The following is a 23953-nucleotide window of genomic DNA, read 5'->3' on the forward strand; positions in this document are numbered from 1 at the left end:
GGGGACTCGATCCCAGGACCCCGGGATCATGACCGCAGCCAGAGAGGGAGACGCAGACCGCGCTGCGGACGGGGACTCGATCCCAGGACCCCGGGATCATGACCGCAGCCAGAGAGGGAGACGCAGACCGCGCTGCGGACGGGGACTCGATCCCAGGACCCCGGGATCATGACCGCAGCCAGAGAGGGAGACGCAGACCGCGCTGCGGACGGGGACTCGATCCCAGGACCCCGGGATCATGACTGGAGCCAGAGGCAGATGCTCCCTGACGGAGCCCCCCACGCAACTCCCTTTCATTAATTTTTAAAAATCAATCAGTTAATTTATTTGAGAGAGAGAGGGAAAAACCTGTGATGACGTTTAAAATAATTCGATCTCTAGGACAATACGCCTGAGGCCACTTTGAGGCCCGGCAAAGTGATCTCTGCGCAGAGCCGGGGAGCCCACCAGTGGGCGCAGGGTGCTGACGACCTCAAGGACTGCCTGGAGCGGGAGGCTTCGTACCGTAGACACATGGCGGGCTGAGAGGGTTCCGGTGGGGGAGGGTTCCGGTGGGGGCAGTCATTGTGTCCTTGTGGAGAGGGGACTCGGGGACCCGAGGGGACGGGGACCGACCCCAACGTGCAGGGGAGAGACCGGGGACAGATCCTGGAGAGCAGTGGGGAAGGGGACAAATCCTGGAAAGGGCCTAGGGGACAGACCCTGCGGACAGGGGTTGGGGTGGGGGACACGACTAGTACAACACAGGGACACGACCTTGGAGAAGGGCAGAGTGGGGAGGGGACAGGGGACAACTCCTGAGTGCAAACGAAGCGGAATGCGGGACGGATTCCAGAGTCGGGGGCAGGGCACCGATGCTGGGGATGGCGGATGACACACAGGACACTGTGGACAGACTCGGGGGGGGGGGGGGGACAAACCCTGGACACGGGGGTAGGAGTGAGGCACAACAACGGGACAGACTCCAGAGCTCGGGGGACAAGACACAGAGAGGACAGACCCCCGGCGAACGGGGCAGAGGGCACAGATGGGGGTGCCGACACGGGACCACCCAGAGGACAGAGCCCTGCCGAGGAGGGGAGAGGACAGAGTCCCGAGGGGAGGGGACGGCAGGGGACGACACAGGGACAGACCCCTGGAGGGCAGTGAGGGAGAGGACAGAAGACACACCCCAGGGAAGGGGAGGGCACAGGAGGACTCGGGAGGGACAGGCCCCCCCAGAGCAGTGGGGAGAGGACAGGGCATCAGCGTCCGCGTGGGGAGGTCATGACCGAGGCCACACAGGAAGGAGATTCCTGGATCCCCCGCGGCCCTGCGAGGGCGGCCCCTGCGCTGTGGGGCTGACATCCCAGGACACAGCTTTGGAAGCTGCTACCCGAGGAATTCGGACAAGAGCGGACTCCCTGGAACGGCCGTAGAAGGAGCTGACAGCGTTCCCACGTCGGGCCCCTTGGATCTGCATCCCGTGTTCTGGGTAGAAAACGCGTGCGGGTCAGGAAAAGCCCCCGAAGAGGAAAGATCCCGGGGACCTGGTGCCACAGACGAGTCTTGTGTCCACGGCGATCGTTTTAACCCCGAGACCTGTTACCTGCTCCCTTACCCGCACGCGGGTCTATATCCCAGAGCAGCCGGGGTCCGGGCACTGGGGACAGAGGGTCACGGGGTGAAGGGGATGTCGCGGGGTGGGGTCCTGGGGAGACGTCACGGGATGGGGGTCGCAGGACTAAGGGTGCTGTCCCAGGGCGAGGTCAGAGGGTGGGGGTCACTGGGTGGGGGTCACAGTGCTGGGGGCTGAGGGTCACAGCGCTGAGGGTGATTTTACGGGCAGGGGTCACGGAGCCAAGGGTGATGTCACGGGATGTGGGTGATGTGATGCGGTCATGCTAGGGACTCAGCTGCCTTCAAACTGTGCCTCCGACCTGACAGAGCCCAGGTGCTGAGGGAAGGGGTGTTTGTGGGGGAGGGGTGACCCCACCTGACAGAGCCCAGGTGCTGAGGGAAGGGGTGTCTGTGATGGGGGGTGACCATGCACCCGTTCCGTGCCCCGGAGGTGTGGCGTGTCTCTCAGCTCTGCCTTCGAAAGGACCCCCAGGGGTCCCTCTCCTGTGCCCCTTCAGAGTTCCAAGCCCCTGTGCACGCATCCAAGCCAGGTGGGTTCCCTCCTGCCCAGACGCCAACTCTGTGCGGCCCCGAGCCCGAGGCTCCTGTCCCTGTCTCTGGTCTTTGCGTCCCACTCCTGCGGGGGGTGGCGAGCGAAGCCTGGGGCCCACGGGGGACCACGCTGCATCCTGCGGCACGGTGGGCGGTCGGGGTCCCGCCCGAGAACACTGGGACGCTGGGACACGGCGGCGGGTCCACGATGCAGGCTCAGGTGTGGCGGGATTCCTGGGACCCGTGAGCCGAAGTCCCAGGCGCCTGCCGTCTGCAGGACCGGGTGGACCGGAGGGTCTTCCTCGTCAGTCGCAGACACGCACGTACCGTGTGACGTCACGGATACCGGGAACCTGAGCAACAAGGCAGAGGCTCGCGGGCGAAACGGGACACATACCACGAGAGGCTCCTGAACTCGGGAGACACACTGAGGGCTCTGGAGGCGGGTGGACGCTGGGGGTGGACGCTGGGCGGGTGCGCTGTGCGGAGCGCTGTGGGTGCTGTGAGCCGGATGAATCCCCGCGTGTACCCCTGGAACAAGCGGTACATTATGTGTTAGAACAAACCGACAAGTCACATGAGCCCCTCCGCCGCTTTGTTCAAACGCGTCCTGAACGAGGCAAATTTCAAGGAAAATGAAAGTCAGGATTTCCTGAGGAGCAAACGCAGAGAGAAACGGGTTCACCTCAGAGCGGAGGTCCCAGAGGCCTGCGTGGCAGACAGCAGAAGGGGCCGGTCCCGTGTTCTTTATCCCTTCCGAGACGTGGACAGAGATGAAGGCTTCCCACGTCCATTTCCGAGGGGGACGGGGCCTGGGTGCAGGGACAGCCACAGTGGGGTTTGGACGAAGCCAGATGAAGCGACGTCCACAGTGGGGTTGGGGGCAGGAGCCAGCCCATGTGGACCCGCAGCTGTACCTGGTCAGTGTGTTCGAGGTGACCCTGTGTGAGGAGGACGCCATGTACGGTTGTCCAGAACCTGCCCCCCGGACACCCTGAGCCCGTCCGGTTCTGCCCGTGATTTCCCTGTCACAGGACCCGAGTGGAGTGTCAGTGCGTGGAACATCAACGGGACTCTCCAGGAGTCACGCCTCGGGGCTGGGCTGTAGCAGGGGTGAGGCCCTGAGCCCTGCAGGTTTCGGAGGAACCGGGAGGAGGTGGTGCCCCGTGAGGGGGCAGGCCCCGGGCCCCGGGCACACAGCAGGCGTCTAGCCCAGCAGGTCTGTGCGACAAGGGATGTGCTGTGAGCTCGCCATTGGAGAGGACAGGGGTGCGACCGGGAGTGAGCGTGTGTGCTTTGGGGAGAATGTTCTACAACCAGACAGGGGTGGTGCCCGGCATGGGGACTGTCCCCAAGGCTTGCCTTAAACACCCAACCAACCGCTACACAGAAGGACCCCACAGGAGGATTGTCTAGAAAGGCCACGCAGGGTCCTGGGCTCGGGAAACACCTGTGTCCCTTCCCGTCACGGGTGACATCGGGGACAAGTGGGTCTTCCCCCCAGACACGCTCACTGCCCTGGCGCAGGAGGCCTGCGGCGAGTGTGTGGACCCTGTGCCGGCTCCCAGAGGTGGGCATGAGACAGCAGTAGCTTCTGTCCCGAACAGGGTGTGAAGGTCCGCAAGGAGACCCCCCCATGGGGCGTGACGGGGTCAGCGGGACGAGACCCCCCTTATGGGGCGTCAGAGGGTCAGGGGGTCGAGACCTTGAGACCCTGTTAGGGATGAAGCCTTAGGGCTTCTGGCCTGAGTGCAGCCTGGAGGACTGCTTGGAGGAAGCAGCCAGGAGCAGGGCCTGGTGGACGGAGGTGGGGGGTGCAGGGGAGTCAGCTGTTTCCACAGGCCGCACTTGCTTGTTCCAGACACACCCACCCCTGGAGGCTGCGAGTGTGCCGTGGGTAGAGCCTAACCGGGTGTGGGCAGGTCCCTGAGGACTCTCCGGCCGGTCCAGCTCCAAGAGCCCTGGACTCTCCGGCCTGTCCAGCTCCAAGAGCCCTGGACTCTCCGGCCTGTCCAGCTCCAAGAGCCCTGGACTCTCCGGCCTGTCCAGCTCCAAGCGCCCCGCATCCCTCAGCTCACGGCCCTTCCTCCCGCCGCAGAGCCAGCGAGGCTGGGTGTCCTTGTCCACAGCGTCCCCCTGCTCCTCCTCCCCCCGTGTCCACGTCACAGCCCCTGGGACTGCACGCCCCCACCCCCACCCCGTGAGGCAGGCCAGTCCCTGCTTTAGCTCAGCCTCTGCAGCGACCTCCAAGCCAGCGCACTGAGGGGCCTGCCCTGCACAGGTTCCCGGGGAGCGGTCCCACCTGAGGCAGGACGGGCAGTTGAGGCCGAAGGGAGGGAGGGTCTGGTCCGCAGGCAGCCCAGGTGAGGTCACTGTCAAGGCCCCCTGAGCTCGGGAGCCCAGAGCCCCATTTGATGGGGTCTGTGAGGGGTCCTGGGCTGTGCAGGGGAGCCTGGGGGCCCAGGAGGGGGCTGAGGGCAGGGCACTGGGTCTCCACGGAGGGACGCAGGAGGAGCAGAGTCAGAGGAGGGGGAAGAGAGCAGGAGAGGGCGGAGGGGAGGGGGAGGGAGAAGCGGGAGAGAGAGCAGGGGAGAGGAGAGCAGGGCAGAGACGGGAGGGAGGGCAGGGGAGAGGAGAGCAGGGCAGAGACGGGAGGGAGGGCAGGGGAGAGGAGAGCAGGGCAGAGACGGGAGGGAGGGCAGGGGAGAGGAGAGCAGGGCAGAGACGGGAGGGAGGGCAGGGGAGAGGAGAGCAGGGCAGAGACGGGAGGGAGGGCAGGGGAGAGGAGAGAGGAGGCAGGGAACCCAAGCCAGTGGGCTGCGGCCGCCCAGGGCAATCCCCAGGACCCCTGGCCCCAGGCACAGGCTCCGGGTGGAAGAAGGCACCTCGGGGAGCTGCACCCACACCCTGGGCCGAGCCGGCCCCCTGAGCCCCGGGCCCCAGGGTTAGTCCTGTGCTCCGATGGGCCCCACGGTTAGTCCTGTGAGGATGGTCCCCAGGGTTAGTCCTGTGCTCCGATGGGCCCGTGTCCCCTCCAGTCCCAGCCAGTCTCCGGCAGACTTCCTGAGGCACATTTGCTCAGCAGACGGGCCTGGGGGAGGGGTGCGCAGACAGGAGTAGGGTGCCCTGTACTGGGCTCCCAGTCACCTAGGGTCAGCATCTGAATGGGCCGGTCTGCAGGTGTGCACGTGCCCTGAGTCCCCTGACCGGGGTCGGGACAAGGGCCATTCAGGCCAGATGGCCGGACACTTCAGTACAGGACAGGGTCACTTTGCCGGCCAGTGTGCTCAGAGATCAGAGGCGCCGGCATCCAGGGGTGTTAGGCAATCCGGGCTCTGATGAAAGTCTTGTTTGCTCTGGCCCCGGAGTCCAGACCACAGCCAGAGCACAGCCAGACTCTCAGGATGTCCTCCGTTCCCTATCCTGGCTGCTGACCACCCTGGTGCCTTGTCCCCTGACTGCTGTGTCCCCTGGTCACAGTCAGGGTCTTTCTGTCCCCATGCCCCATCCACTGACCCCAGAGTCACACTTGGAATGCCCTCAGAATGCCCTCCTGTCCTCTGTGAGGGTCTGGTCCCTGCAGCCTGGGGATGTGAAGACCGGTGGACCCTGGGGCAGTGCTGTCCACGTACAGGTCCTGCTCTGCACTTGATGGCCCCTGGTCTGCACTTGGGGGTGTCCTGTTCTGAACTTGGGGGGTCAATGCTCTGAACTTGGGGATCCCTAGTCTGGACTTGGGGTCCCTGGTCTGGACTTGGGGGATCCCTGCTCTGGACTGGGGGTCTCTGCTCTGGACTGGGGGTGTCCTGTTCTTGGGAACTTGGGGGATCAATGTTCTGAACTTGGGGATCCCTGGTCTGGACTTGGGGGATCCCTGCTCTAGATTTGGGGGTGTCCTGTTCTGAACTTGGGAGGTCAATGTTCTGAACTTGGGGATCCCTGGTCTGGACTTGGGGGATCCCTGCTCTAGATTTGGGGGTGTCCTGTTCTGAACTTGGGAGGTCAAAGTTCTGAACTTGGGGATCCCTGGTCTGGACTTGGGGGATCCCTGCTCTGGAATTGGGGGTCTCTGCTCTGGACTGGGGGTCTCTGCTCTGGACTGGGGGTGTCCTGTTCTTGGGAACTTGGGGGATCAATGTTCTGAACTTGGGGATTCCTGGTCTGGACTTGGGGTCCCTGGTCTGGACTTGGGGGATCCCTGCTCTAGATTTGGGGGTCTCTGCTCTGGACTGGGGGTGTCCTGTTCTGAACTTGGGAGGTCAATGCTCTGAACTTGGGGATCCCTGGTCTGGACTTGGGGGTGGTAGGCTGCTGTCCCTGCCTGCACCCCGCACTGCCCACGCACCACCCCCCCCCCCCCCCCCCCCCCCCCCCCCCCCCCCCCGCGCAGCAGGAACTGAGTGTCTGGCAGCTCCTCCTCCTCCTCCCCCCGGGGGCGGTGTTCAGGGCAGCCAATGACAGGCGGAGAGCGTTTTAGGAAGTGCTGGAGTGTCTGCGGCAAGAAGAGGGAGCCTCTGCCGGGAGCTCTGGGGGAGCGACTGCGGTGGCGGTGAGTGCCTCCTGGTTGAGCGCAGGGGTCCGCCGTGGGGACAGCAGGCTGACCGGTGGTCCCAGCCAGGGGCGCCGGTGGGGGGCCAGGGGACAGGGAGTCCGGACGGTCCTGCGCTGAAGCTGTTGCTTCCTCCCGACCCGGCTAGATGGGCAGCAGGACCCGCCACCAGAGTGTCCACTCCAGGCTTGGTGTCCCTGCCCGGCGGGTGGAGGGCGCCGGCTGGGGTCAGAGTGGAACCTGGACACCCCCACCCCGGCTGCGGCCCCAGGGTCCTGAGGGTGGCAGGTGCCCTGGGCACCGACCTAGCTGCCGGGCAGGGGAAGGACTTGTTGGCCCCGGGGGTCACAGCCAGGTCCTAGGTGCTGGGGCAGGACCTCCGGACAGGCAGATGAGAGAGGTCGGGCTGGAGAAGGAGCCTGGGGGAGCCTGGTGAGGAGGAGGAGGCCCAGGGAGTCAGGCGCTTTGTGTTCGTCTGTTTACTCACGGGAGAGCTATTTCCTGAGCCTCACCCTGTCACCTGTCACCGGCACCCGGAGAATGAGCTGGGCTGCCTCCCGGCACACTCCTAGGTGGGAGGCTCTGGTAACTCCCCCGGGGTCCTGGGCTCTGCAGACCCGCTCCCAGCCCCTCCCCCAGGGCTCGCGGAGGTGGTCCGGCTCTAGCTCATCCAGGGGGTGGTCCGGCTCTAGCTCATCGGGGGGGTGGTCCGGCTCTAGCTCATCGGGGTGGGGGGGTCCGGCTCTAGCTCATCCGGGGGGTGGTCCAGCTCTAGCTCATCCGGGGGGTGGTCCGGCTCTAGCTCATCCGGGGGGTGGTCCGGCTCTTGCTCATCCAGGGGGTGGTCCAGCAAGAGCTGGTGGTTGGCTCAGTGAGGACACCATGGGGTGCAGGTGCCTCGAGGACCTCTCCCAGGTGCGGGACGGCGGGACACTTCCTGTCTGCGTGGGAACCGCCTCTGCGCGGGGGACCGTGTGCCTTGTTCTGGAGTTTCTCTGTGGTACTCCTCGCTGGGGACAACCCTCATTTCCAAAGAGCACATTCTGGGGGGCGGGGGGGTGTTCTGTCCCCCTTCTGTCTGTCTGAAGGTCAGGGAGTCATTTTCCTTGGAGGCAAAATGATGAGTCCCTGGGAGATGCCAGGGTTCACCGGAGCCCCCCCTGTCCAGGGCCACGGGATGGGGCTGGGCTCCTGTCACCGCTTCAGGTGGGTTTGAGGAGGCCCCTGGGGCAGCAGCTGGGAGAGGCCAGGCCCCGGCCTCTGTTCTCCTAACAAGGATGCAGGCGCTGTGTGTCCCCATCCAGGCTGGCCACACACCCCAGTGAGGTTCGCCAACACACACTTACAGAATCCTGAGGATGGGGTTACACAATTCCTGATCCGCCTTCATTCCAGACACCTGTGTGGGTGCCGAGCAGGTGGTGGCCTATCCGTGCCTGGATGGCATGTCAAGGAATGGTTCCTGGGGGGGGGGGGGGTGTGTACGGCACAGCCCAGTCCCTGACCGCCTGGATGCCAGCTGCGTGAATGTCAGCCTCCCGCCCCAGTCTGGGGTCCCACACTCACTCCTGCAGGGACACTGTTGACACCAAGTGAGAGCTGAGAGAGTTCTGGGATAGGCCACAAGTGAAGATGGATGGCAGGGGAGCCAGTAGAGTATGTAAAAGACCCTCTTATGGACGAGGTAGAGGACCCGTCTTTGTTGCTGCCGAGGCAGAATGAGGCAGAACCAGCAGTGTTGGCTTTTGCTGTACTAGAGGCACTCTAGACCAGGAAGAAATTTTTCCTACACTCTTAGGTTCTGTGACTGAGACCTGCAAACTAAGATGGTGAAAGACGGGAGTGCCTAGCTGGCTCCGTGGGTGGAGCATGCCTCTCTTGAATTTAGGGTTGAGAGTTCGAGCCCCGTGTTGGGCATAGAGCTTGTCCAAAAAGTAAAATAAAATAAAATACAAAATAAAATGACAAAAGACAGATGGGCAGGAGAAAAGGTTGATTCTGTACATGTACAGAGGCCTTCACGGACAAGACGTAGATTCACGGAGAGAGACTTACGGGCTAACCTGCCATTTCAACAACGGGTGACACGTTCGGGGGGAGGCAACAAGCCAGAGGAAAAGGGGTCGGCATCATAGCGACAGTCAATTATGAGAAGGCACATGTTTGGGGGACACGACGGGGAGGTAAGTGTTCCTTACTGAGGCTTGTCATGCAGACCTTCCCGGAGAGAACATTCCTCCCTTTCCTGGCGCAGGGGCAGAGCAGGGATGGCTTCAGGAAAGAAGTTTATGCCGCGTTCAGGCAGAGAGGAGAAGGGCAGGGAGTTTTTCTTGTCTTGGCTTTTTCACAATCTCCTTCAGCTCAAAGTCGTCCTTATGGCAAAGCGGGTTATTTCTGGGAGGCCAGGTCTGACGCCCCCAACCCCGCTGTACCGGCAGAGCTCCGACAGTGGGAGACTTGGCCAGAGGAAGGGCCACATGCAGACCACAAGGAACTCGTCCCTCGCAGACGGTGGGTCGGGAATGCCCGCGTGGTGGCCAGCACGCTGCGTGGTCCCTGTGGGCCCGGGTCTCATGCCTCACGTGCCCCTGCTCTGAACCCAGCCCGTGACCCAGGGAGAGGACACGAGGGCTGCCACGTGGGAATCTGGTGGTGGGGACACAGCTCAGCCCAGGACAGGCTCCTGCAGGGAAACCAGTACATGTGACCTCAGGGCTTGGGGGCAAGGCTCTGTCCCCAAGGGTGGACCGTCTGTGTGGAGGTGGCAGGTCAGGAGGCCAGGCTATGGTGGATGGGCACATGTGGACCAGGGGCGAGGTCTTGCCCACCGGCCCACGGAGCACTGTGGACACGTCCTTGGGGCTCCCTTTCCTGTGCCGTTGCGAACCCACGCCCACCGACCTGCTGATGGTGCGCGGAGATCATACCCGTGTGTGCTGGGCACCAGCCTGCAGACGCTGGAAGGCAGTGGCGGGGCTGTAGGTTAAGGACCCGTGAGACCCCCTAGCATCCCCTAGCCCAGGGCGTCTCCCTGGTGCCTGCAAGGGAGTGCGCTGGCTTCCTTGCACCAGAGCCCAGCACCCCAGCAGAGGGGTGAGGGCGGGGGAGGTGGTGCTCACCTGGGCCCTCGGACGCCAGCAACCGCAGGATGGAAACTGCGTGGGCTCTGCAGGCTGCTGTGTGAGCCCCTTCCCAGTGCCTGGAGGTGGGTCCCCTCGGTTGACCTCTGCAAAATTTCATTTCCTTCCTCAGGTGGCACGGGGTGGACTCTGATGGGCGGACAGGTGAGCACTTCCGGCAGCTTCCGGAGCCTGCCGTGCACCACAAATGCGGACTGGATGTCGGCGCTGTGCCCGGTACTCTGGGACGTGCCCCTCCACCAGCTGTCCATCCCAGGTGAGGGCCTCCACGTTCCCAGCGGGGAAGCTGCCGCCACGGGATGGGGCTCGGGGGTGGGGAGACCGCAGCGAGCACGTACGCGGATGTACGCAGTATTGGCCGACACTGTGCTCATGCGGTGCACACACTCGCACACGGTACAGGTACAGGGGTGTGCGGGAACTTGCACACACATGCATACAAGACAGGCAGGTGTGCACATACGGTACAGGTAGAGATGTGTGCATGGACCTGCACACGCATGCACACAACACAGACAGCTGTGCACACACACACGGTACAGGTACAGATGTGTGCATGGACCTGCACACGCATGCACACAACACAGGCAGCTGTGCACACACACACGGTACAGGTACAGATGTGTGCATGGACCTGCACACGCATGCACACAACACAGACAGCCGTGCACACACACACGGTACAGGTACAGATGTGTGCATGGACCTGCACACACATGCACACAACACAGGCAGCCGTGCACACACACACAGTACAGGTAGAGATGTGTGCATGGACTCGCACGCGTGCACACGACACAGGCACAGACACATGCACACACGTACACAGACATGCCCTGCGTGTTTTCCTTCTCCTTCTTCTCTAACGCAGCCCAGCAGGCACGTGCGGACCCCGGGGGAGTGCGGCTCCGTCACCGCATAGGGATTCGGGGTAAAGCATCCCTGCCGGTCTGTCCCTCCGCGCAGCGAACCCGCTGGTTTCTCACAGATGCGCCCGCCACTCCCCATCCGCGCGCGCTGAGTGTCTCCTGCATTTGGAGCCTGGAGGGTCCCAAGTGCGTCCGACCCACAAAGAAATCACAGGGAGCACATTGGGGACCGTGTGATCCAATGACCCGGCGCCCCGAGTCAGGCCTGCTGGGTTCCGCCGGGCCCTTGGGGCTCTGGGGGCGGTGGGGGCCATGGCGGCAGCTCTGCCCTGAGGAGCGCGCGGGCCTTGCCAGTCTTCCCTGTTTGCAGAAAAGAAGCGTGGCGGATCCCACCGTGTGTGTCCACGGCCACGGCCACGCGGTAGCAGGAATTCCTCCCCCAAAAGCAGCGGATTTCTCAGCTGGGTGGGTTTCCGCAGTTTTTGATGTTTTTCTATAGTTTCATACGCACCTGTGGTTTTCTTTGGGAATTGTACAACTTCTTCTTTCTTTAAAGGATGTACTAATTTGAGAGAACGTGCCAGTGGGGGGTTGGGGAGAGGCAGAGGGAGAGAATCCCAACAGAGCTCAGAGCCCGTTGTGGGGCTCGATCTCAGGATCCCGAGATCATGATCTGAGCCCAAAAGGAAGGCTGATGCCTAACTGACGGACGCCCAGGTGCACCCCGGACTTTTATGACTTTTTGAGGAACACGCATACGCAGTGTATCTGGTTCGTGGGGATGGGGCAGAAGACAGTCTGCGCATTTCCCAGACGGCGGCCTGTGGTCCCGTCAGCGGGACTCCCACCGTCGCCAGAGTCCCTGGCTTGAAGGACTCACGGATGAGAAAGCCCCGGGGGTCCGGCTGCATCCCCGCACAAACCCAGTTGCAGGCAGTGGCCCGTGCCCCAGAAATTCATGTCCCGCCACGAGTCTTGGAATGGGGCCGTGTGTGCAAATGGGTCTTTGCCAGTATGACGAAGGGAGGGATGTGAGATGAGCTCATCCTGGGTCGGCCGGTCCTGAACGCAGCGACCGGGGTCCTCGTAAGACACAGACGAGGAGACGTAGCCACTGAGAAGCTAACCCTAACCCGGCCTCCCCACCATGCTGGAGGACAGCTGAGGCCCTGCGTGTACTTCCTGGTGACCCGAGTCACTGGGGTCTCCCCTCCCCCTGCTGGGGGGAGGGTTTCCTGGTGGGCGCGTGTTCTGTGGGTCCCAAGTGCTCTGCGTGCAGTTGAGATGGGGAGTGGGGGTAGGGGTCCTGGGGATCAGCAGGGAGTCATTCGGGAGGTGAGAAGTGACCAAGAGGTGCGCCGGTCCTGGGGTTCCATCCCCTGGGCGCCCCTCAGAACATGTGGCCTCTAGAGAAGGTGGGGGCCGAAGAGCTCCCTTAGCAGGCAGATGTAGGGGGGCCACAGCTGTGAGGGGCCGCGGACGGCGCAGTACTGCTGGGGAGGAGTCCTGGACCCGAAGGCACCACCAGTCCGGGTGACTGTGCGATGTCCACGGGCTCCTTGAACGAAGAACCACAACCTGGGTGGTTCCTCTTCACACACGGCTGTGACCTCACAGCTCTGGGGCCCAGAACTGGGCACGTTCTGACCTCTGAGTGCCTGTGGGGCCAGCTCCTTCTGGAGGCTCCTGGGAGACTCCGTTTCTCTGCTGTGTCTGGCTTCACGGGGCCCCTTCCACTACCTCGAAGCCCGCAACGTGCCTTCTGCTACCGTCTTTGGACTCTGACCCCACCTCCCTGTTATGAGGTCCCTCAAGGCAAGATCGGGCCAGCGGGTCATCCAAGATCTCCTGCTCGACCCTCGAACCTGGTCTGCTCATTGCCTTCTGCCGTGTGGGATGACACGTCCCCCTCCAGGGGCTTTGGGGGGAAACGCTTGGAGGATCACGTTCTGCTCACCGTGTGGGCATTTGGACAGACGCGTCTTGGGGATGTGTTTGGGATGTGAGTTAGCCTAGCTTGGGGACATCCCACCGTTTCCAGTCCTGTGTTCCTTGTAACTTTTCCACTGGGGATCGTGTCCATGTGTCCCCACAGAACTCTGTGCTTTCATTGTGCACGAAAATCTGCCAACATCCAGGGATACCGTGGGCAGGACTCAGGACACGGGAATCTGGCCTGATCTGCGCTGCTAGCCGCGTGCCGGCTGGACCCGTGCGTCCCCTGGTCAGGACGCCTCCTTACGGACACTGAAGCTGGTCTGATCACATCCATCTCTGAACACGGGACTGCGATCCGTTGTCGAGTGGGTCTCCAGCAGCGCGTCTGACCGGCTGTGCTGGGTTGATTTCTTTCCAGAGTTCGTTCCTAAATGACACACGTCCATTAGCACCTCGTAGAAAAAGTCCCCCGTTCTTATTCTGCTTTACAGAGGTTTCTGGGAAACCTTAAACTCTTTTTGGTGTGGACGCCTCCGGGAGCCAGGAGCCCATCCCGGGCTCTGTGGGGAGACGGCCCGCTTTGCACAGGGTTGTCCCCATGGTGATGTCTGGGGTGCCCCCACCAGGGAGGTGCCTGGGGGTCCCGGCGCCTGTCCTGTGCGTCCGTTTCCGCACCTCGGTTTCGTATCAGGACCCCTGCCCCTGGATCGAGGCCCCTCGATTCTGGATGACCCCCCACGCACTCTGTAGCCGTCTGGTGGGCGTGCGTCTTTGGCGACGACGACCGGTCACGCCTGACGCTGTGTTCCCCACGTGCCCTCGGAGCACACAGCCCAGGAGGCCGCCGTGCAACGTCCCCTGTGTCTGCTTGCAGGAAGCCACGACACCATGACCTACTGCCTGAACAAGACGTCGCCCATCTCCCAGACCCAGTCCCGGCTGCTGCAGCTGCTGGGCAAGGTCCTGCCCTGCGTCACCCGCCCCGTGGTGCTCCGGTGGTCCACCACCCAGGTACTGGTCAGCATGGGCTGACCCGCGTCCTCCCGGCAGCGAGGTGCCCTGACCCCTGTGAGAGGGGGAGTGCAGTGGAAATCGGACCCCGCACCCACCCTGCAGACAGGCACAGCCCGCAGGACCCCCACAGCCCAGTGGTCAAGACTGGGGGGGGTGTCTGCAGTTTGGGAGCTGGGCGGGGCGGGAGGCAGGCCGTCCCTGCGGAAGCTGGAGGCTGGCATCTTCTGCCTCCAGGTGACCTTGAAGAGCCCTCAGTCCTGGGAAACACCCCCGAGCTGTGCGGGGGGTCCCGGGGTCTCTTTGGAAATTTGCTCGCCTGTGAAAAGGATCACACAGAATGGCCACGACCAGTTTCTGTAGGGAATGCCCGGGGACAGACAGGAGGGGTGTGCGGGGACGGGCAGGGAGGGGTGTGCGGGGACGGGCAGGAGGGGTGTGCGGGGACAGGCAGGAGGGGTGTGCGGGGACGGGCAGGAGGGGTGTGCGGGGACGGGCAGGGAGGGGTGTGCGGGGACGGGCAGGGAGGGGTGTGCGGGGACGGGCAGGAGGGGTGTGCGGGGACGGGCAGGGAGGGGTGTGCGGGGACGGGCAGGAGGGGTGTGGGCAGGAGGGGTGTGCGGGGACAGGCAGAAGGGGTGTGCGGGGACGGGCAGGAGGGGTGTGCAGGGACGGGCAGGAGGGGTGTCCTGTCCTCGGTCAGCCCGTCCTCCTGACTTAGGGTTGGCTCCGCCCTCCCTGTCCAGCCTTTGTCTCCTAGGGGTCTCCTTGTGGGGGAGGGGATCAGAGGAAGGTCAGGGTGACCTGGGGTGTCCTCGTGGTGGGGGGGCGTGCTGGAGATCAGGGTGACCCAGTCTGTCCTCTTGGGGTACAGGCAGCGGGCTTTGGGGCTGACCCCAGCAGAGCCTTAGCCAGCAAGCGGGGGAGGGGTGCCGGCCGGACGGGGGTTAGGGGGCGCCCAGTGGGGACAGCAGAGCGCAGAGCGGGGCGCCCACCCGGAGAGCAGCTCATCCCTCGCTTCCACCTGGGGTGGGGCTCAGGGCTCTGTGCTTTCTGGTTCCAGGCTCTCCTGCTCCAGCCCCCCCCCCCCCCGCCCCCCAGGCTCTGACCTGTGCCACGGCTGGGCTCAGGGAACTTCACTCCCAAGGCAGTGTTAACCCTGCCCGCCTGTGGGTCTGGGTCTGGAATGCGGAGAAACCACATTCCTGATGGGTTATTCCGGTGCCTCCCCCATGCAGGTGACAGGCCTTCGCCCTGTGGGCAGGAGAGCGGGTTCACTGCAACCAGGGAGACCCTCTGGGGCCCAGGTCCCATGGTGCTGGGGGCCATGGCGCCAGGGTCCCTCAGTGCCAGGATCCCTTGGTGCCGGAGTTCCTCGGTCCTGGGGAGCAACTATGGGGTGGGCTATGAGGACATCTACGGTGTGCTGCGGGCCAGACGCTGTTGAAGGGCAGGATCCGTCAGGCCGTCCCATGCAGGACATAACCAGCCACGCTTGCCCACGGGCAGCAGACACGGGGGGGTCCGTAGACCCTGTCATGGTGCGTCCCCACGCTGGGACGTGTGCACCCAGTGGGTGGTTTGGCACAGAACATGCCATGACGATGGAGCGGAGTATCCTCGGGAAGACAGGAGGGGGGAGGGGGCATGACTTAGCTTCTGGGGCACAGACACGGAGGGACAAACAGGCAGGAGGGCTGCCCGGTGCTCCTGGGGCCTCTGTCCCCCCGTGGCTGCCCTCTGTCCCCCGTGGCTGCCCTCTGTCCCCCCGTGGCTGCCCTCTGTCCCCCGTGGCTGCCCTCTGTCCCCCCGTGGCTGCCCTCTGTCCCCCGTGGCTGCCCTCTGTCCCCCCGTGGCTGCCCTCTGTCCCCCGTGGCTGCCCTCTGTCCCCCCGTGGCTGCCCTCTGTCCCCCGTGGCTGCCCTCTGTCCCCCCGTGGCTGCCCTCTGTCCCCCGTGGCTGCCCTCTGTCCCCCCGTGGCTGCCCTCTGTCCCCCGTGGCTGCCCTCTGTCCCCCCGTGGCTGCCCTCTGTCCCCCGTGGCTGCCCTCTGTCCCCCCGTGGCTGCCCTCTGTCCCCCGTGGCTGCCCTCTGTCCCCCCGTGGCTGCCCTCTGTGCCCCGTGGCTGGCTGGTTGTGTCCCCCGACACATTGGGGGACACGTTGCTGTCCTCTCCAGAGTTTGCTGTTTCCCAACCATTACGACAAGGAGCCCCGAGTTACTGTCTCAAACTACAGCTCGAGTGCGTGAAGGGATACTTTGGGGAGACAACGGTCTGTCCTCAGTTCGCTGCAGCCAGCACGTCCCCTGAGAAGGCAGTGGATTACAGTCCTGGGCACAGCGGCTGGGAGACCCGGGGGTCACCGAGGGAGGACTGGCCCGTCCCCTGGGAGTCGCCGGCACGGCTGAATTCCCCTGCCCAGACTCTGGGCCTCCTGAGAACTCGGGGTCGCTGAGCAAGGCCCCACCCCAAGCGTCCCCCCAGGGTGCTTGCGCATGGAGGTGGCCCGCGGCTGCGGCGTGGGGTCCCACCTGGCTGGGTCCGACGTGCACACGGTCCTCTGTGTGGTCTCCCCAACCTCAGTTTCCCGATCTGTCAGCCGGGGGGACTAGCAGGAGGAATGCAAGTTCCCCGCAAGGCCACTCAGGGCGTAAATGTTATTTCCGTGGAAATTCGTGCCTTTTCCCATATGACGTTGCCAGGAAGGGAACAGCCTTTTCTTCCCTTGACCGTGTGCGGATTCCTTCTTGCCTCTCCTGGTGCTGTTGGTGGGGTGTGGGACCGTGGCCACTGTAGCGGATCCCCCCCGCCACGGTGCAGCCTGAGCCGCACCCCACCCTGAGCGACCAGATGGGGCTCACGGAACCAGCCCAGCGCTACTGAGGCCCGGAGAGGCTTCCTTCCTGACGACAGCCTGGGGAGGGAGGGAAGCAGGACCCTGCGGGACGTCTGGAAGCCAGCCTCCCTTCGTGGCTGTCGCTGGCCAGTGTCTCCAGGAAAGCGTGTTCCCGAAGGCAGGGCCCCGTGGCTTCCCAAGCCCCGGCAAGCACCAACACCTACTGACGGGATATCCTACGGCGTGGCTCGGGCCGGGCTGCTCCAACACGACTCTGAGCTCTCCATGCAGGCCGTGGGCCGAGGCAGGAACCACGCAGTCCCTGGCGGTGACCACGGCTGTTCGCCTGCAGGTGCTGGGTGTCACGGAGCAGCTGGACGCGGGCGTGCGGTACCTGGACCTGCGGATCGCACACATGCGGGACGGCTCGGAGAAGAACCTGCACTTTGTGCACATGGTGTACACAACGTCGCTGGTGGAGGTGCGGGGGTGCACCGGGTGTGCATGAGGACACTGGTAGACGTATGGGGGCTCGGTGGGGCGTACATGAGGCCGCTGGTGGAGGTATGCGGGCTCGGCGGGGACAGCTTCCGCCACGGAGCACACCCGTGACCCCGGCACACGGGAGAAAGCCGGCCTCCGGGACTCGTGGCCGGGCGCCTTTCTGAGCTTGTGCCCAGGCTCCTGGGTCCTCTAGTGCGTCTGGGAGTTTGCCAAAGTGGGGCCCCGTGTCCACCCACGTTTGGTTCGCGGTGTCTTCTACCTCCTCCAGCCGCAACCACATCTAAGTAGGACGTCTTGCCGTCGGGTGTCACCCCTGCTTGGGGCAGCCCGTCCCCCCCGCGCGGCAAGCCCCCCAGTGTGAGTGCGGTCAGGGGACACCGTCGGGAACCATGTTCCACGGGCCACTGGCTGGCCTCGGCAGGTCCCCAGCACTTGCAGACGTCACACCTCGGTGCCCCCCGAGTGAGCACACAGACACCAGTCACACACATGCACACGCGTGCACAAGCACACCCACGCGTGTACTTCTGCCCCAGAGCAGCGGGGCGGTGGCCCGGCTGTCGGCCGCACGTCTGCGTTCGTGCGGTACCCAGCCCCCTCGTCCACTGAGCTCTGTCCAGAGAAGCCCCTCTGGCCCACGGGAGCGTCCTCCAGGGTCCTCCAGCGCCCCGGCCCCTCTCGGTAGGGTGCGAACCAGCCGCTCTGTCCCCTGCGCAGGACACGCTCACGGAGATCTCCGAGTGGCTGGAGAGCCATCCCCGGGAGGTGGTCATCCTGGCCTGCAGGGACTTCGAGGGCATGACGGACGGCCTGCACGAGTACCTGGTCGCCTGCATCAGGAACATCTTTGGGGACATGCTGTGTCCGCGAGGGGTGAGGAGGGCCCCTGGGGCCGGGGTTGGGCCGGGATTGGAAGGGTGGGCTTATCCGCTGGTTCTGCTGTGCGTGGTCGGGGAGAAGTCTGCTGCGGCCTGAGGCTCCGGTCCTCGGGATGCCCTGAGAGGAGGACCCGCTCGTCCCGTGCAGAGTGCAGCTTGCCAGAGGCCCCTGCGCTGCCCGGGCACAGGAGGGCCACTTCCTTTGCACCTCAGGTACACTCAGCTCCGTGGATGCCCCAGCACCACTGTCTCAGACGCCCCGGTCCCCCAGCACCACTGGCTCTCTGACACCCCGGTTCCCAAAAACCACTGTCTCTCTGATGTCCCGGTCCCCCAGCGCCAGTCTCTCTGATGACTGGGTCCCCCACCATCAGCGTCTCTCAGCGCCATCCCCCTCCCCTCTAGGAGATGCCGACACTGAACCAGATGTGGTCACGCGGCCAGCAGGTCATTCTGTCCTACGAGGAGGACAGCGTTGTGAACCGGCACGCAGAGCTGTGGCCTGGGATCCCCTACTGGTGGGGCGACCAGGTGAAACCCCAGGAGCTCATCCGCTACCTGGAGCGCATGAAGAGCTGTGGCCGCCCGGGTGAGCACGTCCTGTCCACTCACGGGACCCCAGCCTGCAGGCAGGTCCCACACTGGCTTGCTTCTGGCTCTCAGCAAAGAAGTTTGGACGTCGTCTCTCTTGTGTGTGTGTGCATAACACGGATGCACGCGTGTGGGTGTGTGCACGCGTGTATAACTGTGTGCATGCACACGGAGGCGGATAATGGATAACACGGTACTCGTGCCTGTGACCGTGTGCACGCATGTGTGCGTGCACTTGTGTGTGCGCGTGGACACAGATGTGTGCGTAACGTGAATACGCCAAAGTGAGTGTGTGCACGTGTGCATGCGTACAGAGATGCAGACCCACATATCTGGGTCCGTGTGCATGTGTGCACCTGTGTGGGTGTGTGCAAAAGTGTGTGTGGGCGTGTGCATGTGTGTGGGCATCTGCAAATGTGCACGTACGCACACAGACCAGACATGAGCACAACATGCACACACAGGCATGTGGGCACACGACGTGTGTGTGCACATGGATGCACACGGATGCAGACACACACATAATACGGATGCACTGTGTGGGTGTGCACACCCGTCCGCACGCGTATGTGTGCAGATGGCGATGCGTGCACATGAATACACGTGTGGGTGTGCGCAGACGAGTGTGTGCACGTGGGAGTGGACAAGTGCACACACACAGATGTGCACACACTTCCTTGTGACGTGTGTGCACACGTGTGGTGTCCATGTCGAGGTGCGTGTCGTGTCCACAGGCTGCCGAGGGCTCCGCCGTGCTGCTGTGGCTCCAGCGTCCCGCAGCGCCGTGGGACCGACACGCACCGCGTGCGGCGTGCTGTGCTCACACACGGACGTGCTGTGCACGGTTGAGTGCGAAAGAGCCGGGACAGAGTGGCTGGCAGCTGCTGACCATCCGTGCAGCGAGCGCTTGCTGGGGGTACGGGCGTGGGCCGTGGACCCTTCCGCCGCCCTGCGTAGCGGGGATGTGGTTGCTTTATCTGAGGACGAGGCATGAGGAACGCCCACGACCCGCAGTGGCACGTCCGCCCTCTCTGCCTCCCCCTGCCTGAGCTGTCTGTCCGTCTCTGCGACTGCACCCCGTCCCCTATCTTTGCGCGGTTTCCCATCTCACTTGGGTCTGGTGCTTCCTTTGTACAATGGCTGCGTGGAGTCCCCTTCCCAGAGGGGACAGGGTTCTCCGCGGGGACCACCCCTGGGCGGCCAGCATGGCACGCCGCCCGTGCTGCTGGCGGAGGACCCCAGGCACCCACCCCTTGCACACTCCGTCCACCGTGCCCCATTGGGCGGCGGGTCCGAGGGCGCCTCTGGCTCAGACCGGGCCGGTGCAGGGCTCGTGTGCTCGTGTGAACTCCTTCTTGTGGCAATGCCCACAGGGCCATGTGTTTCCACTGGGCCCCGTGGTCTGAGGGCTTCGTGTGTCTGCTTCTGCCCAACACGCTGCAGCACGGCCCCGCTCCCTGCTGTGGCGGAGGCCCCTGGCCTGGGCGGCAGCCACTAGCTTGAAGAGAGGGACCTTTTCCTGATGGTGGAGACCACGGCTTTACTCTTTCCTAGCCGTGGTCAAGGGTGTGTGGCTGTGCCAGGGGAGACTCTGAGTGTCCCGGCCGTGTTGTTCCGTGTCCTGTTGCGCAGTAGTGGCCGGTGACGCAGTGCGGTTGTGGGTCCCGGTCGGCACAGCAGGGAGTGGGTCCCTGAGTCAACTCCATCGACGGCCGTGTTAGGAGCCGACAGAGCCACCAGTGCAGACAGACTCGCTGGGGCGACACGTGTGCCACGCCGTGCTGCGTGCTTCTGGCTCCGTGCGCCTCTCCACGGAAGGCCGCTCGTGTTACGCCCACACGTGGCACGGACCGCTGGCTTCCTGCTGTGCTCCGTGGCCCATTGTTATGGAGCAGACGCCGGCATGCGGTGCCCCTTTGACGCATGCCGTGGAGAAGGTTTGTGTGGTTCCAACGCCACAGGGGTGCGACTGGGGGCACCGTTATAGCCCCAAACCTGGCTGAGCCTCGGCTCCCACTGGGTACGAGTCCCACGGTGCTTAAAAAGCTCTGGGTGGATGAGCCCGGCATTCCTGGTACACGCATGGGTGTGCGGACGGTCCCTCCGCAGGCAGAACACGGATTCCGCACGGAGAGGACATGTGGTGCCGTGTGGACGGACCACGGAAGCACGGTGGTCAGGGAGGGAAGCCACGGCCACATCGGGGGTGCGTGGGCACAGAGAACTGGGCCTCCTTTGGGGGATGAGAATGCTCTGGAACGTGACGGCGGCGGCTGCACAGCCACGTGAACGTGCCACACGCTGCCGGATCATTCTGCTTCCAGCACCGAACGCGGCACCTTGTGACGTTCCCCTCCACGTTGAAGGAAAGTAGCTGGTGGGGGGCAGTGCGGGGGCGTCACACGACCACTGCTGAGAACCACAGTTGTCTTTGCCTCGGGGACGCGGAGCTGAGCTGCGGGGTCCTCCCCACGCCGACGTGAGAGGGAAGGTGTACAGGGCCTCTGCCGCGGCCCTCCGAGGACCTCCCACGCTCCTGCCACTCACGTGGTTCCGAGCCCATATGGGGCTCCAGCTCTCACGTGGCTCCAACTGTTCCCACGGCTTGAGGGCTCACGTGGCTTCGAGGGCTCTGAGATGTTACTCCATCCACCACACTGAGGTTGTCGGGACAAGGACGCCTTTGGGGACATTATTCGGTCCACCACGTGGGGGTCGGGACGTGGACGTCTCTGGGAGGTGCTTCCACCCACCACGTGGGGGTCGGGACGTGGACGTCTCTGGGAGGTGCTTCCACCCACCACGTGGGGGTCGGGACGTGGACGTCTCTGGGAGGTGCTTCCACCCACCACGTGGGGGTCGGGACGTGGACGTCTCTGGGAGGTGCTTCCACCCACCACGTGGGGGTCGGGACGTGGATGTCTCTGGGAGGTGCTTCCGCGCACTCTTGGGGGACAGGAGCACCGCACTGACACGGACACGTGTGTCCTTCTGCCGCTGGAACTCTCCAGCTCTGCTGAGGACCCGTGGCAGGGAACGGGCGCCGGCGGGGCGTGAGGCGGGCGTCCGCAGCCCCGCGAACCCCTCTCCTTTCTGTTTCAGGCGGGCTGTTCGTGGCGGGCATCAACCTGACGGAGAACCTGGCGTACGTCCTGGGGCACCCGACCGAGTCCCTCAGGAAGATGACGCTCCCCAGCCTGCCGTGCCTCCGTGCGTGGGTCCGGGAGCAGAGCCCGGGGCCGGGCGCTCAGTGCACCAACATCATCGCGGGCGACTTCATCGGGGCGGACGCGTTCGTGGGCGACGTCATAAGACTCAACGAGAAGCTGCTTCGATGCTGACCCCTTCCGCAGCTCCCGCGGACGGTGGGCGGGCAGCGTGGACCCGGGGCAGGCTCCCTGCCTCCCCCTGACGTCCGGGCGTCCCCGGGGGTGGCCCCGGGCTTCCCAGGTCTTTGGCGTTCCCTGGGCGGATTCAAGGAACCTGGTCACGGCTCACGGTGCCGTGTGCTCGCAATGGAGAGGACGGACGGAACCCGGGGTCTGCTCGAGGTGCAGCCCAGGCAGGGCCGTGGCCGCCGTGGGGCGTCCCTTCTCCTGGGGCCTCGAGGGCAGCAGGAGGACGTCCTCATGGCTTCCAGCAGCCGCGTGAGACCTCGTCACACCGTGTCTGTTGGGTAGGACTGAGTGCGCCGGAATCTCAGTGAGAAAACCACGGATACGGGGAAAAGCTCCTTCTCATTCTCGTGGCATCACGGCCTGTGTGTCTCCCCGAGGGCCGTGGGCCCTGGGGGCTGGTTTCACGTCGGCTCCCCTGATGGTCATGGAGGCCCGTGAGGGGCCGTCAGAGGGCGAGGGCTGCCGTGCACACACTCCCTGCCCCTTCCCAGACGGGGATGCGGGTGTGACCGGCAGGTGTGCCCAGGCCGGTGGCTGCCGTGGCGTCCTCGTCTTCGCAACCAGCCCCTGGAGCGGCCAGTCTGTGCTGCTCCGACCTCCTGCCGGCAGCCCCAGGCCCCTCGCGCTGCCCAGTGCGTCAGCCCCGCTGGGAGGCTGCCCTCCACCGTCTCCGAAGTTGAGCTTCCTGATCCCGTCTCTGGTTTGGGCGCCTGTCACCGTTCCGTGTCCCATAGCCACGCTGGGCATTTGTCACCGTTCCGTGTCCCAGAGCCACGCTGGGCATTTGTCACCGTTCCGTGTCCCAGAGCCACGCTGGGCATTTGTCACCGTTCCGTGTCCCAGAGCCACGCTGGGCATTTGTCACCGTTCCGTGTCCCAGAGCCACGCTGGGCATTTGTCACCGTTCCGTGTCCCAGAGCCACGCTGGGCATTTGTCACCGTTCCGTCTCCCCATCCCATGTTTTCTCAAGGTCCGTCTGTTCCCACCGCTCACGGAGACCAGGACGTTCCCTGGATTGTCTCATTCCTCTGTCCCGAGGCTCTGCGTTTGGGGGCCTTGTGGACGGCGGTGGGACAGCCCCTGCCCAGGCTGGCGGGTCCCCGCAGACGAACGGCGGACGTGGGAGAATGTGTCTTCCCCCAGAGAGAAGCGCCCCGTCCTCCATGGCTCACGCGTCGCTCCGATGGGGGAGCGCCCGGAGCTCACAGGCTGGACCGACTCGCTCGCTCCTTGGACGCAGGACAGGCTTCGCGTGCGTGAAATCCCAATAAAGCGAGTCAGAGGAGTCCTCTGCTTCCCCGTGCCCGTGCCGTTTCCGCGGCCGTCTGTGGAGCCTGCGACCCGCGATCCCTACAGAAGGGGTCTGCGCGCCTTCATTCAAACCCACGTTATTGGCTAAAACGCCGGCCACTGCTAGAGCGGTCAGGCAGCCCTCCCTGCGGGCTCCAGGACCCGCAACGAGCTCCGTCACAACGACGGGGTCGGCGGCATTGCCGGATCCCCAGAGGGGGACGTGTGGACGGGAGCTGAGTGGACGCGGCTGGGAACACGGTGCCGCAGCCCTGGCCCACCTTGCTCGCCAGACGCTCCGGCTCTGGGCACCGCCGTGGGGCGAGGCGGGCCTGATTTCCCTCCGTCCAGCGTCCCGGGACGGGGCCTGTCGCCGAGAGCCCACTGGTTCTCAGGCTGGACAGCCTGCCCCGTGCACTCTCCGGTCGTCCTTCCCAGGGCCTTGTGCCGGCGCCCGGGCTTCCCCAGCGACTCCAGGCAGCACTCGCCCTTCCCTTGGGACAGGGAGTACGTGGCTGACCTCCGAGAGGTACAGCCCCGGGGTTCGGGTGAGACCCATGCTCTCCCTCCACGGGCGGTCAGGCTGGTGCTAGGGGCTGTTTCCCGGGACTCAGGGCTCGAGCGTCATGACCCCAAAGGTTACAGAAGCCCGTCCTTCGCACGTGAGGTTTAGGCCGAGTCAAATTCTCAGCCAAATGGTGAATCCCAGTCGACGTGTCTTACTTCTCTTCCCTACGAACAGGGAGTTCCTGGAGTGTCGCGTTCTGGAACATTCCTCCTATGACGAAAGAGCCCAAGG

At 64.4% G+C, this 23953-nt stretch overlaps 1 protein-coding gene across 2 annotated transcripts; it reads left to right on the forward strand.

Moving 5' to 3' along the window:
• The first annotated feature begins 8911 nt into the window (after nucleotides 1-8911).
• Nucleotides 8912-23149, forward strand: PLCXD1 (phosphatidylinositol specific phospholipase C X domain containing 1). 2 transcript variants are annotated; one of them, XM_059157758.1, is made up of 7 exons: nucleotides 8912-9211; nucleotides 9953-10096; nucleotides 13522-13658; nucleotides 16845-16973; nucleotides 17714-17869; nucleotides 18280-18503; nucleotides 21568-23149. In XM_059157758.1, exons 1-7 carry the CDS (start codon nucleotides 8968-8970, stop codon nucleotides 21875-21877), a joined length of 1344 nt encoding a protein of 447 aa, XP_059013741.1. In that variant the 5' UTR covers nucleotides 8912-8967; the 3' UTR covers nucleotides 21878-23149. The 2 variants fall into 2 exon arrangements, with proteins under 2 accessions (XP_059013741.1, XP_059013742.1); XM_059157759.1 differs by having other exon boundaries at nucleotides 8968-9211; nucleotides 18280-18463.
• The last annotated feature ends 804 nt before the right edge of the window (nucleotides 23150-23953 follow it).

Source organism: Mustela lutreola, chromosome X, assembly GCF_030435805.1.
Source record: "Mustela lutreola isolate mMusLut2 chromosome X, mMusLut2.pri, whole genome shotgun sequence".
NCBI classification, from domain to species: Eukaryota; Metazoa; Chordata; class Mammalia; order Carnivora; family Mustelidae; genus Mustela; species Mustela lutreola.

Bases quoted from the DNA above. Each gene is read 5' to 3' on its own strand.
- PLCXD1 (XM_059157758.1), top strand. From the start codon at position 8,968: ATGGCTTCAGGAAAGAAGTTTATGCCGCGTTCAGGCAGAGAGGAGAAG. The intron at 10,097-13,521 runs GTGAGGGCCTCC...GTCTGCTTGCAG, and splicing joins CCACCAGCTGTCCATCCCAG to GAAGCCACGACACCATGACC. The intron at 13,659-16,844 runs GTACTGGTCAGC...GTTCGCCTGCAG, and splicing joins TCCGGTGGTCCACCACCCAG to GTGCTGGGTGTCACGGAGCA.